The following is a 16,478-nucleotide window of genomic DNA, read 5'->3' on the forward strand; positions in this document are numbered from 1 at the left end:
CTAGTTAGGCCTCTGTCTGGGTGGTCACAGAGCCATGCACTCGCACTCGGTACAGGCAGGTGAAGCGCGGGTTCCCCCAGTTGCTCGCTATCTTCACCTTGACAGAACTAAAAGCCCGGGGAGGCTGGTTCTGCAAGAGAGGCACAGACGTGGGGTAGCTCACCCATAGGCCCTCACTCTGACTGTTCAGAGGGGCATTTGGGAGTGGAAGGGACCTTCCCATGCACAGAAACTGAGGCTCAGAGAGATGAGTGCACTGTCCTAAAGCCACACAGCAAGTCAACACTCAGGAGCTGGGATGGAAGGTGCTAAGGACAGGACAGACACACTGTGCCTGGGGAGCTGTCCCAGATGTGGGGCCCTGGCACGTGTGTGCTGTGGTGCCCTGGGCAAGCCACTGCCCCTCTCTGGGTTTCTGTTTCCCCACCATAAGAGGGGAGTGGTGATACCTGCTTCCCTGTGTTGCCTTGAGCATGAACTGAGATCCTGTGGCTGGGTGGCTGGCTTATGGCACCTGGCACATAGTAGATGCTCTGTAAGTGTGGCCCTTCTGCTTTTTCCCCTCAAAGGCAATGGAGCCCAGTGCTAAAGGCAGGGCTCAGCTTGCAAGACCTCATTGGATGCTCTCAGCCTCCCAGAGAATTACACAAGGGGAAACTGAGGCCCAGAGGAGAAGGGAATGTCCCAGGATCACACAGAACCTGTGGTTGGGTCTGGATTTGAGCCAGTGTCAGCCTGATTCCTGAGCCTAAATGGTCCACCAATCTCAGGAGCTTTCCAGGAGCCACCATCCTGTCTTGTTGCTGTCCCCAACTCCTCCTCCTCCAGACCTCAGTTTCCCCACCTGTGGTTGGACGAGGGGCTGATAGTGGGACCTCCCAGTATGGAAACGCTAAGTTTGTGGGCAGCAACCCTGGCCTGATGGGCCCTGCTTCTCAACATCTGCCATTCCGGAGAGGAAATGCTGCAGGAGGGCCCTGGGGCAGATCAAGACAGTGGAGCCCCGCCAGTGGCTGCCCGGGGCTCCTCTGGGGCCCACTCTGGGCCCTGGGCAGCAGGTCCATCCCTCTGAGCCTGTTTCCTTTGTCTGTCAAGTGGGTTAGTGTCACAATTGGGACACTGTCCTGGGGATGTTGGAATGACGTGGGGTCCCCTGGGTAAAGCCCTGCACATAGATAGTGTGCATTCAGTAGGTGCTCATCATAGGCAGCTTTGCTCAGGTACCTGGAGTTGGAACGTCTGAATGATGTTTTCTGGCTGAAACTGAAATGCCCCCAGGAATACCTCCTCCCTCGGGGAGCCTTCCATGCCCTGTAGAAGCAGAGCCAAGGAGAGAGTGTCAGGTACGGGCCGGGCTTCAGAGGGTGCTGCCCTCTCCAGCTGAGACTCGCACACCTCCCAGGATGGGGAGCTCTCTATCTCTGGGGGCACCGTTCCATTGCAACACACAGAGTAATGGATAGGAAAGAGCGCTGGACTGGGAGTCAGAAGGCTAAGGGTCCTCTTCTAACTCTGCCACTGACTTGTATGGTTTGGGTGTTTCCTTGGCCCTTCTCTGGACATCAGTTTCTTTATCAGTAAAATGGGGGCTCAATGGTCTCTAAAGTGGTTCTGGAAAGCTTGGGCTGAAGTGGAATAGCTGTTTATCCGCTCTCCTTGAAGGCTGCAATCTGACCCCAACCCTGGCCGTCTCCAGCTTTAACCATCCAGCCTCTCTGGCCTGCTTGAGCTGTGCAGACAGTTTAATCACAGAGCCTGGAGTACTGCCGTTATGAGGCTGTCCCCCTAGTTAAGCAACGCTCCCTGCCAGGGTGTGCTCACATAGATGACGAAGTCCTTGGGGGCGGTGTCCGTGCTGCCTGACAGGGAGATGGTCTTGGGGATGTGCTGCAGGGTCAGGTTGGACAGGTAGACCTTCTGGGCCAGTTGGATGGTCACCTGGCCACGGTCACCCGAGAAGGCCCAGCAGTTGCCAGGTGACACGCTGGGCTGGAAGGAGCAGGTGCAAGGTGGGCTCTGCTGGGTGGTTAGGGGGATGGATCCCTCATCCCACACAGGCTCCCCTCCACCTCCTTGGCCCTCCTGGGTGAGCCAGATCCTTCATGTCTGCAAAGCTTGGCTCAAACACCACCAACTCCAGGAAGCTCACCTGACTGCTGGCAACAAGGATGAACCTTCCCCTTGGCCCAGTGGGGGGAGCGCAGGGCATGCTTGGGGCCCTGAGGGTTCCCTGACCTTCAGGTCTTGAAGGCTGGAGGGGGACTTCCAGTGCCCGTATGCCTGTACCCTGCTTTTTCCCAGTTCCCCAGTGGTCCCTGCTGTCAGTTCTTGCCTCCTGCCCCACTACCCCCCTGACTTATCCCTAGTGCCCCTTGCCCTGGCCCCCATCAGTTGCCCCCTTCCTCTGCTCCCTGCCCCTGCCCCATCTCTGTCTCCCATTTGTACCCCTAACCCCAGCCCAGGTTCCCACCTGCTTTGCTCTCTCCCCAACCTGTTTCCAGCTCCTATCCCCACACCCTGCCCACACCCTGGCCACTCTGCCCTTGTCCCGCCATTTGCCCTGCCTCGAGGATCACGTCGGGGGGCTGTGCATAATTCCACAGGCGGATCCAGTTCCAGTAGGAGCGAGCCTTGTCATGGTTGTATGTGGCTGACGTTTGCTCAAAGTCGATGGAGGCCCCTGTTTGGGAGGTGGGGGTGTCTCAGACAAGCAACCCCGGCTTTGGCGTGGGGGAGGGAACCTCCCTGACTGGACATTTACTATGTGCCAGGCAAGCACTTTGGACAAGTCATTGGCCCTCTCTGGACCTCAGTGTTGTCTGGGAGGTGGGTGTAATAATAGTGACAATGATAGTAGTAATGATAGCGCCTACATCATAGGGTTGCTGTGAGGCTGAGTGCCGAGTGGGCTCTTACCTATGTTGGCCTCATCATTGTTACTGTGGCTGCTATTATACCCATGTCATGGAGGAGGAAACTCTAGTCTTGTGAGGTTGAGCAGACACCCTCTGACCCCAGGAGCCCCTAGGCCTGGGAGTGCCTGGGTCACTCTCTCCTGCTGTGTCCTCACAGGTGCACAGTGCTTTTCCCTCCTCACCCAAATGTCTTTTTGCACACCCTCTGCCCAGGTCTCCTCTATTCTAGCCACCTGCTTTATTTTTCCAAAGCACCAGTTCCCAACTGTAACTGGCATCTGGTGGTTCTTTATGTGGTCAGTCTCCCCCAGCTGGGACAGGGGTGGCTCTGCTGCCCACCATGTCAGAGGGATGGTGAGCCGGTGGAGGGTGGTGGAGATCCTCTTCTCTCCGCCTCAGCCCCCATTAGAGAAAACAGAAAACTGTAGCAAGAAAACCAGCTGGGGAGTGGAGGTTAGCTCTGAGGATGAACTTCCTAGCAGCAGAAGACGCTCCGGACCACAACTGAAATCCACCCTCTGAAGTTTCTGAGGGAAACTTGAGGTGGGCAGACTGGGGAGTGGGGAGTCACTTACCTATAGACTTGAGGGCAAAGTCTGGCTTTTCAATGTAATCTCCTTGTATCATCTTCATTATTTTCTGGGCCATTTTCTCCTGAGAAGGCAGAAAACACAAACTGTGCACTAGTGTGTTCTTTCTGGCCATGGTCCACATGCATGCTCACACCGGGTGACAGGTGGCCCCAGGATACTCTCTTGTCCCTAACTTTACCCCTGCCTGTGGAAGCTGTGGCTGGTCTGTGCACAGGTCCACCCAGCCACTAAGCTGGGAGGAAGCTCAGAGGACAGAAAGCTATCCCAACCCTGCCACTGGCTTACCCAGTGCTTTCACACCCACTATGGTATCACATGTGGGTCCAGAGTGAAATTAAAGGCAGGAGGCCTGGAGTCAGACCTTTACTGCTGTGGGCTCTTGGGCTAGTTACTGCCCCTCTGAGTCTCAACTGTCTTGCCTGTAAGATGGGGACAATAATGTACACCTCTTGCTGTTGTGAGGATTAGAGCTAAGACTTGTAAAGCCACCACTGTGTGCTCAGCTTCACAGCAACCCCAGGAGGTATGCACTATTATAGCCCTCATTTTTAAAGATGAAACTATTAAGGCACAAAAGGGTAACTTGTCTGAGGTCATACAGCTGGTAAGAGGCAGTTAGTTTACAGAATTCAGGCTCTTAGCCATTTCACTCTACTGCCAGATAAAGACTGCAAATCATTTAGCCCAATTAGCTGTTTCATACCATTAAGTTTTGTGGTGGTTTGTTATGCTGCAGTGGTAAATAGAACAGCCAGGGTGTTCCAGGATGGTGACAAGGATTCTGTTTTGTTGATGTGGAAGCTGAGGCTCAGAGAGTTTACAGTTTACTAAATCATACTTTAAAGCCATTACTGAGCTATGGAAGCCATGAGGACAGATGGACTAAAATTCTAGAAAGGGAAGATCTCTTCTGAAATGCACTGACAATTTTTTTAATCCCTGAGAGCATTTGATGATTCTGAGCATGGGCTGAGGATCTGGGCTTAGGCCAGACAAGAAGCCGCTACTGATGAAAGAGAAAACAACAAAGATCTTAACAGTCACATAGGGCTAAAGGAATAAAACTGGAGACTTAAAGAGTTTCAGACCTGGCCTATTTCCTCCATAAGATATTAACTGAAACCCAAGACTATGGAAGAGGCTAAAGAGCTACTTAGAAAGTTTCTGAAAGGCAGAGTAAAACTTTCCAGTCTTACAATGCTTAGGAAACCAAGCCCCTTTGAGGGAGAAGGCCCCAAGACAAAACAAGCAAGAAATCAAAGCCTGAGAGCAGTGACTCTTATTAATATGTGTCAGAATCACCTGGAGGCTTGTTGAAACACAAACGGTTGGTTCCCATCCTCAAAGTATGTGATCAGTAGTTCTGAGTGAGTCCCATTAATTTGAATTTCTAACATTTTCCTAAGTAATGCTGATGTTGCTGGCATGGGGGCCACACTTTGAGAACTGCTGCCCTAGAAGGAGTGGTTATTCAATACTGAGTAGCTACAGTGCAACTTGGGGCACTAAACCAATTGTGGGCACAATTAGAGGCTGATAATCTGAGCTTGACTCTGGCAGAGAAGGCTGCCACTGGGATCAGAGATTTTGCATTCATGCAGGGCTGGGAGATAAAATTGGGAATTTTAGAGGCCTCAGACATATGGTTAAGTCCTTTCCATCATGACATTTGCCAAATTTTTGAAGCTGCATGGGTAAGATGCTAAAGAGTTAAACTGAAAACTCCTGACTAATTCTTATACAAATTGCAATCCAAGTCTGAACCAGCTCAATGCATGTCTACATAGAAGTGATCAGTGTACTCATCTTCCTTACAAAGAAAAGGGGGAACTCTTTGGCTGAAATTATCATTATTTGGAGTATCTACAATTCTTTTGTATACAGTATCCAAAAAAAAAACCCTAAAAAGTTATTAGACATAAAGAAGCAAGATCATATGATTGATACTCCACAAAATAAAAACAGACAACAGATGATCATAGATAATCTAGATGCTGAATTTTGCTGGAAATATTTAAAAATAACTATGACCAACATATTAAATAAAATAAAGGAAAAGATGGATAACATAGATGAAATGTTGGAGAATTTCACCACAGAATTAAAATCTATGGAAAGAATCAAATGTATATTCTAGAACTAAACAATGCAAACGTGTGAAATTAAGAACTTAATGGAAAAATTTGACAGTAGATTGGACAGAACATAATACAGGATTAGTAGTGAACCTGAATAAATGTGATTAGAAAATATCAAAACTTAAGAACACAGAGAAAAAGAATGAAAGAACAAACCAGGTAATAGTACAGGAATTAAGTGGAACACACTCTAAAAGTCTAGCATAGATGTAATTGAAGTCTGAGTAGAAGAGCCAGAAAATGGGGAAGAAGCAATATTTCAATAGATAATAGCTGACAATTCCCCAAAACTATTGAAAAACTTCAACCCATAGATACAATAAGCTCAGCAACCCCCCAAGCAGATTAAATAGAGAACACTGGGGACAAAAAGAATATCCTACAAAAACCTACCAATGAAAAACAACATAAAGAACCAGTAATAAAAGTGCCATGAGACTTCTCAACAACAACAGTATAAACTTGAGCACAACAGTAGATTTCCTTCAAAATTCTCAGGGGAAACAAAATTTCCTATCTAGGGTTCTATACCCAGCCAAACTATCAACCAAGTGCAAGGGTTGAATGAAGATGTTTTCAAACATGCAAATATTTGAAAGAGGTAAATATACTTCTTATTTATCTCTTTTCCAGGAAGTTATTGGGGGATGAGCTCCACCAAAACTTGGGATATAGGACACAGGGCATCAAGCAGAAGAAAAACTTGGGTGTTTGGGGGTAGAATAGCTAGCATCTCACCTGATCTGACATGGCTTCCATCAACTGGAGCTTGGCAATAAGCTGGCTCATGTTACCTCTGAGATCCTGGATTTCCCCAGTGTGATGTTGCACCTTCTCCTGGTACATCCTGACAAGCAAGGAGTAAGAACATGGACTGATCGATTTGTGATGCTGCTATTATTGCCCTCAATTTCTGCTTTTCAGTTCAGCCCACAAAGACCTAGCTTCACATCTTCCTATTCTCCTGGGCCCATCCCTGGGCCTACCTATCAGATTCTTATTTTAAAACATTACTCATGCTCTTCCTCCTGCTTGGAGTATCCTTAAACTGAGCTTATTCCTTCCAAATATTTGAGTATTTTTGTCTGCAATTAGTGATGCTGCCACCAGGTGATATTTTGTTGTTATATGTCTTCTCAGCTACTATTTGCTAAGCACTAACTATGGGCCAGGAATTATTCCAGACAGTTGACATCATCTTTAATACCCATAATTACACAGAGCAAGGTGGGTGTTATGTCTCATCCCACAAATGAGGAGTCAATGGCCCAAAGAGGTGAAGTTTATCTGGGTAGGAAGTATAGAAGCTGGGATTTAAATCTAGGCTGGTCTGTCTGTAGAGCCCACATTCTTAGCTAATATAGCCTAGATCCTGGATATATCTCTGGTTGTTAGGTGATAATAGGACTATTTAGAAGATTCTTCTTACCTCAAGCTCTGCAGTGGAGTATTTATGCTGCCATCCTGGTGGGGTATTAAGAAAAGCAAGGGATCTCCTTCAGATGGTCTAATCTGCGCCCAATGGAACTTCATCCACCCATTCTCCCACGGCCACAAATCCATCCATTCATCCACCTCCCTATTTACTCTTCCATCCCCCCACCAACCTACTGTCTATCCAAATACAATTTACCCTCCTTTTTATCAAACCATCCACCTTCCCACCATCCACCATCCCATCCATCCACCCTTTCCCATCCATCTACTTCATTTATCCAACCTTCCTTGTCCATATATCCTCCCATCTACCTACCTTACCTTATCCATTGACACTTTCATCAATACATCTATCCACTCTCTCATCAGTCCATCCATCTACCATCCCATGCATCTACCCTCCTACTCAACCATCTATCCATCCATCCAACTACATATCCCATCGGCCTTCCCATCCATCCATCTTTCTCGTCCTTTACTCTTCCATTCATTCCATGACCCTTTTCTCCCATTCATTTTCTCCCATCCCTACATCCTTCGCTTCCATCCTCCCATCAGTTCTCCCTTCATTCACACTCCCATATGGCCATCCAGTCCTCCCAAATTGATAGTAGCAACCCTGTGCCTGGCCATGAGGTAGATATTGTTGGAATGAATCAGACCTTGCTCTCCTTTTGAGGGCTCCCAATATAGTAAGAGGAAGTAGTTATGATTACAGAAAATTGCATTCATGATTATAGAAATTCATGGGGGTAGAGAGGGGAATGTGACACCTCTGCCTGGTGATTCTGGAGGAGGTGACATTTTGGCTGGATCTTGAAAGAGATGAAGGAGTTCATAAGGGGAGAAGAGGAGAGGGAAGGACAGGCTCATCAGGCCTTTCTCTCGAGGCCTTCTGACTCTGCTGTCCTCAGACAGGGAGCACTGTCCACTGGTTTCCTCCTCTTTCTTCCCCAGGAACCACAAAGCAAATGGTCTCACTTCATTTGTGCAGAAAAACAAACTGCCTTGAGTAGAGAGAGAAATGTGTTCCCTGTTCTCCCCATACTGCTTTTGGTGGGGGCCTTGATAAAGGAGAGATGGGTCATCACTGGGAGTGAGTGATAGGAGAGGCATCCTCTGGGAGGGACAATTGCATCTGGTCTTTGAAAGTCGCCGTTTGGTAGAGGAGATGAGTTCCAGGTGGGTGGCATTGCAAAGGCAGAGATTTGGAACCAGGAGGAGTGAGGAACTGATTAGGGTCCAGATGCGGTGAGAGTGAGAGGCGTTTATAGAGGTGATCCTGACTGCTTGGGGTGAGGCCAGTCAATGGGGGCAGGGCCTGAGGGGTCACACACTCACCTGCCAGACTTGCACTTTGGTTGGTAAGTGCATAGAAAACACCCAGAATCCTGTGGGACCAGGGGAATGAAAATGAGCTGTTTAAGATGAAAGGTTAAGAGCTTAGGCTCTGGAGTCAAGGCATCTGGATCCAAAACCCAATTTTGCCACTTACTAGCATTGTGCAATTTTGGGAGAAGTTACTTAATCTCTCCACACATCAGTTTCCCCCTCTGTAAAATGGGAGTAATGATAATGTCCAGTTCATAATCAAATGCTATCATATATGCAAAGTCTATCGCATAAATGAAATAATCCACGTCTCCTCTCCCTCCCCTGTCCTAATCCTACTGGGGATAATAGTAAAGAGAAGAGAAGAGGGCAGTCTTCCCTGAACTTTATGATCTCCATGTGCTGCCTGAGGTCCCATGATTCAAGCCATTATAAAAGCTCTTAAAACCTATTTGTTGTTCATGATAAAAGGCTCAACAAACCAGGAATAGAATGGAACTTCCTCAATCTGATAAAGGCTATTTATAAAAAACCCACAGCTAACATCATACTTAATGGTGAAACACTGGATGCTTTCTTCTTAAGATCAGGAATAAGACAAGGATGTCTGACCTTACCATTTCTATTTGACATTGTCCTGGAGGTTCTAGCCAGGTGACTTAGTCAATAAAAAGAAAAAAGATTCAGGTGACATAATCTTGCATATAGAATGCTAAAGTATCCAAGACTGGGTGCCCTGCCCAATGTCAGTAGTAATAAGTGGTTTCAGCAAGGTTACAAGATGCAAGATCAAAATACATCACTAATCATTAAGGAAATAAAATAGAAACCATAGTGAGATACCACTTCACACCCCCTAGGATGGCTAAAATAAGGGACAGGTAATAACAAATGTTGGTGAGGATGTAGAGAAATTAGAAACTTCACACATTGCTGGTGGGAATGTAAAATGATGCTAACACTTTGGAAAAAAGTTTGGTATTCCTCAGAGAGTTAAATATAGAGTTACCATATGACACAGCAATTTACACCTAGGTTTATATCCAAGAGAACTAAAAACACATGTCCACACAAAAATGTTTATAGTAACGTTCACAGTAGCATTATTAATAATTGCTAAAAATCAGAAACACCTTAATATCTATCAACTGATGAATGGATAAACAAAATGTGGCATATCCATTCAATGGCATCTTTTCAACCATAAAAGGGAATAAAATGCTGATATAAGCTACGACGTGAATGAACTTTGAAAGCATGATAAGTAAAAGAAGCCACAAAGGCCACATATTGTTTGATTCTATTTGTATAAAGTGTTCAGAATAGGCAAATCCATAGAGACAGAAAATCTATGAGTGGGTGCCTAGGTCTTGGGGGAGAGGGAGTGAGGAATGACTGCCAGGGACTGGGGAGTTTCATTTGGGGTGGGGAATTAGATAGTAGTGATGCATGCACAGCTTTGTGACTATACTAAAAACCATTGGATTATATACTTTAAAATGGCAATCTTTATGGTATGTGAAATACAGCTCCATATAGCTATTATTTTAAAAACCCTTATTTGTTGGGCTAAATTTCCTAGGAACTCCTAATTTCCTTGGAAATTCTCCCTCCTCTGCCCCTGGCAGTTATACTTGAATACTGAGTGGAGGGAGGAGATTCCCTGCTTGAGAAAACAAACCTGTGCCATGGGAGGTAGTGGTGGTGGTTGGAGGGAAGCCACAGAAACCCAGAAAAGGGAGTAGTGATTATTGTAATATGGTTGGGAGAGAACTTTACAGTTTGCAGAGTTTTTCTTAGCTTTCAAAATAATTTCTTGGCCATCTTCTAATTTAATCCTCACAGGAACATTCATTTTACAGATGGGGAAACTGAGACTCATGGAGAAGCAGCCTCTCACCCAGTGCCACATGGTCAGTGCCAGAGCCCTCCCTCCTTCCCTCCCAGGATGGGCAAGAGCCCAGAGATACCTCCACCTGGGCTGGGGCAGGGCCCTGGAGACATACCAAAAGCACAGAGGACCAGAACACCTGTCTTTTCCATGAGCTTCTGGAAGAGAATCTTGCATCTGGAAGATAGAGAAGCAGTGGTCAAGGAGAGGCAGGACTTGGCACAGGATGGCAAGTCCTGGCCTGGCCCTCACCCTTTTCCCACCCTAAAGGGCAGTTGTGACAGCCTCTCCAAGATACTGACCATGGTCTGTGTCTCCACAGGGTCCAAGAGGAAAATGAGCATTTGGGCACTTTTTTTTCTTACCCTGGCATTTAAGGCCATCAGAGATTCACTCACAGTGGTCACTGTCTTTCAGGGTTCAGCTAAGATGTCCCTTCCTCCCACAAACTCCAGAGTCAACACCCCCAGCACCCCCAGCTTGGCACTGTTTTGGCGTCTGCCAAAGTCTGGGCCCAGAGTAGCAGCAAGGAAACATTTAGAATGTAAACTTTAAGTGAATGAATGAGATAGAAAGGCGGGCAGGAATTCAGAAGAGTTTTCATGGACAGGAAGGGAAAAGGAAGGAATGGGAAGCCCAGCATGTGCACAGGTGCGGAGGTGGGGAGGGGAATAGAGGGCCCGAGGAGCGAGATGCCTTGCTAGCCCAGTGAGTCCCAAGCAGGAGGCAGAATGAGGGAGGCTCAGGAAGGAAGGTCAGGACAGGACGGCAGGAGGCTGCGGCTGGTGGGCTGGGGCAGTGGGGAGCCACGGTGGGTTCTGGGGTGATGGATCTGATGAAAGTCAGGTTCAGGGCGGCTCATCTGGAGGTTCAAACCAGAGAGGGGGCTTCTATGGTCACCAGCTGCACAGCTTCTGCCCACATTTCTCTCCCTCCCTCTGCTCCTGCTCACCTGCAGGTGTTGAATAGAATTTGGTGGACTTGAGTTCTCAGGAAGGAGGCCAGGCGGGTGATCCAGGCTGCAGAGGACACAGGAGAGCAGCAAGTAGCTACACCCTTGTTGTTATCCTACAGTGACTCGCTGACTGTCCTGGGAGGTCAGTCTTGGAGCTGGGAGACACCCCTGACTTATTAGCCAAGCCCAGGACAGCCCTGCTCTGCTTATGAGGAAGCGCCAGCTTGCAGTGAGTGCCAGTCCTATTGACTACCTACACTGGTAGTTAATGGGTACTCAAGAGTGACTTAGGAGCAAGACGGTGTGGGATATGCCAATGCCCATTCCCTGACGCTGGGAGCTTCTCAAGGGCGGCGTCCTTATCTGGTTCATCCCTGGGTGGCCAGCCTTGCCCAGCATGGAGCTAGACCAAAAGTAGGGGTTCAAGATGAATGAGTAGGTGGGAGGATACATAGATGGATGGAAGAATGGGTAAGAAGAATGGCTTGGAGTATGGATGAGAGGACGGGCAATTGAGAGGATGGATGGGTTGATGACTGGATGGATGTGAATATTAACAAACACCTGGGTGAACTGATGGATGACGCGGGGCATGGATGAATGGGTGGACTAGAGGGACACATGGATATTACAACGGATGGGTATGTGGGCAGATGGTTGGATAAATGACTGAGCAGACAAACAAGGGTACGTGTGGGTGGGTAACCCTGGAAGGGGAAGATGGATCTTCAGGGTGTGGTCAGAACCATGTTGCTGAAGTGAGGGTGAGTTGCACTGAACCACTCCCATCACTTCCCTGGTGGCCTCCTGGCACAGAAGCCAGGCTGGAGGCAGAGTAGGGGAGGGCTGGCAGTTAGTTCCTCCCCCCATGCCCTTTCCCCAACCACCAAGAGATCCTGCTTGGAATGAGACCCTGACCACTCTGACGGGGAAGCTTCCAGGGCTGAACTTGCAGCTCCCTCCCTCCCCTGCAGCCCAGTAAAGTGCTTACCCCACCCGGGTCAGCCTGGCCTGAGTCTGGGCCCTCCACCAGGCCCACGCTGATGGCCAAGGTGGCTTTTCAGTATATACATACACATATGTCCCAGGATGCTGTTAGTCAGGCCTGGGGCTGGGGCGCTGATGCTTGTAGGCCACGGGAGGGCGTCATCTGTGAGAGCACAGGGCGATGGTGTCACTGCCAGCCTTGGGGACTTGGTGCCTGAAGACACTTGGGGAGCACCCCGAGCTTGATGCAGGCACCCCTGCCCCTGGCCCACCCCTTGTTGCCCATCCGATATCTGTGAGCCTAGCACTTTGCTGCCCAGGAAGACCCCCAGGCTCCCCTCCCCCTCCCTGCTCACTCCTGTTTGTCAAGCAGTCCTCTGTCACCCTGCAGGCATTCCGCCGCTGTTGCGTGACCCTGGGAATGACAAGATTCACAATCTCACTTTACAGTTTACAAGGAATATGGTGTCCCCCAGACTGAGAAACTGAGTGGCAGAGAGGTTTGCCTAAGACCACCAGCCTTTGAATCAGGGACATACCCAGGTCGGACTGACCCCAAACCCAGGTGTCTTGAGGAAGGACTCAGTCTGTGGCAGGCACAGGTGGCTGTCACCCAAAAGCCACTCCCTCCCCTTACCAGCAGAAGGCTGATTTTGGTTCCTTGTCCTCTCCCGCCCCAGGACTGATTTTAGACAGTCCTGATCAGTCTCCGCCTGTTGTGGGACTCCCGGTGCCCCCCTTGCTGTGGTCGGCTTAAAGATGGGGGAGTCCACAGGTGAGGTGTGGGCAGTCGGCATGGCGGGTCCTGGCCTTGGGGAAAGGTTTTCTCGTTGCTAAAAATGAGACCCACAGGAAGCAATACCCACTCTCCCTCCACCCCACTTAGGCTGTGCTTCTGTGTGCCCCTGGACCTGTGGTAGCCATCCCGTGACTGTGAGGAGCCAACAGAAGTGGGGGACGAGGGCCTCGGGCGACACTGCAGAATGGAAGGATTCATGTATTCTGGAGCCACCCACATCTCGGGATCTTTTGGGTATGTGAGATAACAAATTTTCTTTACTTCTTGAGGCAACAGTCTCTAAATATTTGTTATTATACCCCCCAATGTATTTAGCTTATTTATTGAGACATTGTATATCTATACCACACATACATCTATCTCCAAGTGAGCTAACATATTTACCACTTCAAATATACAAAGTTATTTATACATTCTTGAGGAATATAAAATAAAAGAGGATGAGCTAAAAAATACAACTAAACATCTACTTTTCTCTCCCCTCACTCCAGTGACTTATTTTGTATATGCTTTTGGTATATACACCCCGTTTGGGGAGGCCCAAAGGTGGGCATTATTTTGAGTTGGAATTTCCATCACCTGCAACCAGAGGCCTCCAACACATAATGGCCAAGATGCGTGTTTCCTCCTCTGCTACCTGTCTCCCTTGTTAGACTGCGAGCTCCAAGGGGCAGGGAGCACATCCGTCTCGTGCAATGCTTTGCTCCTGGCACTCTGCCCTGAGGCTGGCACACAGTAGGTGCTCAATAAACACAGGCTGAAAGGACAAGTGTCCACGACTTCCTGGCTGGGAGACTTCAGGAAAGCTACTGTCCAACCTCTCTCTGCCCTCAGCTGCGGTGTCTGTAAAGTGCAGTTGGTAATGCCCACTCACCTCCAAGGAGAGCGCAGAGAGAGGGGCAGTGTTCTGTTAACTGCAAAGGATTGGGCAGAGGGAAGGGCTGCTGTCCTCACCTCCTGACCCTGGCCTCCCTGGAGGTGAAGGCCACATCCTCAGGTGGGTCACACAGGTCCCTGGGGCTCCTTGGGGGTCGTGGCATCGATGTCCTTCTCTAGGACAGGGAGTTGGGGGGAGGAAGTGGCTGCAGCTGCTGCCTGCCACCTCCTAGTGTTCCCTGGAAGTTTCCGTGTGGAATCCGCCCACAAGTGGAGCTTCTGGCACTGTGACCTCACAGAGCAGGGGGAGTGGTTTTCCCAGGGTCCAGCTTGACTCTGGAACTTCCCCTTGGAGGAAGTTCTTCCCCATTCTCACCAACTTTCTACTTTTAAGATGGATAAATTGAGGCGTCAAGACAGGCAGGGCCACGCCAGGGTCTGGGCTGGGCAAGGGCAAGAGCTGAGGCTTGGATATCAAGTCATGCTTTCTCTTGCTCCCAGACTCCTTCCGGCCCCAAGCTTCCTGGACTTGCCACTTTCTTAGGTTATTCGTGAATGCATTTTGCAGTGCTGGGCTTCTCAGTGGTGAATGTTTTGCTTTACACAAATTAATGTACACGTGCTGTTGTTTTAATAAAATTTTACTTTTTCTGGGGAATGATGAAAGCATAACAAGTGGAAATATCTGGTTGCGTTTTTCCTGTGAGCCTTGCTGGTGCACAGCCTATTTGGATCGTGAAACTAGAATGGAGTCACTTTTGCCCCCTAGTAGAAGTTGCTCAGATTGCAGGCTAAGTACTTGTGCTAAGCAGAACGATGGCTCTCCAGAGAGGCCTGTGTACTAAAACCTGAACATGTGAGTATGTAGGTTTCATAACAAAGGTGAATTAAGCTTGCAGAGGAGCAAGGTTGCCAATAAGCTGACCCTGAGGTGGGAGAATGTCCTAGCTTGTTCAGTGTGATGATCAGGGTTATATGGGGAAGAGGGAGGCAGAAGAGAATATGGCCATATTAGGAGCACCCAGGCCAGCTTGCTGGCTTTGAAGATGGAAGAGGTCCATGAGCCAAGGAATAAAAGTGGCCTCTAGCAGCTGGAAAAGGCCAGGAAATGAATCCTCTCCTAGAGTCTCTAGAAAAGAACAAAACCTGACCAATACCTTGTTTTTTTAGCCCAGTGAGATCCATTTAAGACTTCGGACCTCCACAACTGTAAGATAATAAATTTGTGTTTTAAGTCACTAAGTTTGTGGAAATTTGTTACAGCAGCAATAGGCAGCTGATACAGTACTCTCAAGAATATTCGGGAAGGGGAAGCCCTGAAGTGCTGCCACTGTACTTGTTACGAGGGTCTTTCAATTGTACATTCATTCATTTCTTCATTCAACAGATATTTATTGAGCAACCTGGTATGTTCCAGGCTACAGAGGTGAGCAGGACCAGCTTCCATCCCGGGGATGAGGGTAGAGTGGCTGGCAGAATGCCTTGCACATAACAGGTGCTCACTGAACTGTGCTCACTCTTGCTGTAGAGAAGAGGGGCTGGTGAGACTCTCCCTCCTTTGTGTCTTAATGACTGTCACCCAATGTCCCCTGAGCTGTAAATCTGGAGGAAGAGGAAATGTCCATGCCAGGAACAAACACTGAGAGTGGCTTTGGTCAATATTTGTGCCCCTCTCCACTGAGTCTGCTGTTTGCCTCAGCTTCAGTGAGGGCCAGGAGGGCTGGTCTTATGTGTTGGTGGAAAAACTGAGGCCAGGAGTAGGATATTAGACCATGCAGTGGGCTCTTCTCATTCCTTTTTCCTATGGAACAGGATGGGGGAGCCCTTGCTGAGAGGCAGGGCTGATCCATCTGAGCTCTGGCCTCTCAGGGGAGGGCTTGATGGTGTCTGCAGTCCCTGTTGGTTCTGTGGGCTCTAGTGGGGACCCAGCACAGGTGGGCCTGGGCCCTGGGCTTGTGTAGTGTCAGTGGGAACCATGGAGAGCTCTAAAGTGGGGGAAGGCCTCAAGGCTACTTGTGCCTGTCCCTAGGTGAGCCATTCAGAGGAATGGAGGGGCCTTCCCTGCAGTTACGCCATCATCTCCCATGCACACATGCATGTACGCACACAAACACATATGCATACACCCTCAATGCCAGGAAACAGCTCACTATACCCTTGCACACATGCATACATGTACCTAACTCCATACAGACACACTCTGTACCAAACCCACATATACATGCTGTACCCAAACCCCATACCTGCACTCATGTAGGTTTGTGTGAACAAGCATGTAACACCATAAGCCAAGATGTCAACATGCCCATTTCATGCACACACTCACATGCGCACACATACTTCCCTCCGATGCCAGTCATTGTGACCTAATGCACACACAACCACACAAACATACAAGCACACATATATCCTCACACACATATGTATGCAAATGCCTTTATCTGCATGTGTAGTTCCTTGGGCTGCATATAGAGTTTGTAATGTGGAAAGAGATGATGGGCTAAATTCATTGTGAGTGAGATGTGCATTTGGAGAGAGGCTAGGGGCTGGGTCCC

At 48.6% G+C, this 16,478-nt stretch overlaps 1 protein-coding gene across 1 annotated transcript in view; it reads right to left on the bottom strand.

Annotated features, from left to right (window-relative positions):
- The window catches only part of SUN5 (Sad1 and UNC84 domain containing 5), a 17,792-nt gene continuing 1,314 nt past the window's right edge, over positions 1-16,478 (bottom strand). The window contains 11 exon segments of the mRNA XM_036900580.2: positions 1-22; positions 24-130; positions 1,225-1,311; positions 1,822-1,989; positions 2,565-2,680; positions 3,491-3,569; positions 6,385-6,493; positions 7,076-7,110; positions 8,425-8,474; positions 10,422-10,483; positions 11,259-11,374. Of these exon segments, the coding sequence (XP_036756475.2) occupies positions 1-22; positions 24-130; positions 1,225-1,311; positions 1,822-1,989; positions 2,565-2,680; positions 3,491-3,569; positions 6,385-6,493; positions 7,076-7,110; positions 8,425-8,474; positions 10,422-10,483; positions 11,259-11,374 (951 nt within the window).

Source organism: Manis pentadactyla, chromosome 5 (genome assembly GCF_030020395.1).
Source record: "Manis pentadactyla isolate mManPen7 chromosome 5, mManPen7.hap1, whole genome shotgun sequence".
Lineage (NCBI taxonomy): Eukaryota > Metazoa > Chordata > Mammalia > Pholidota > Manidae > Manis > Manis pentadactyla.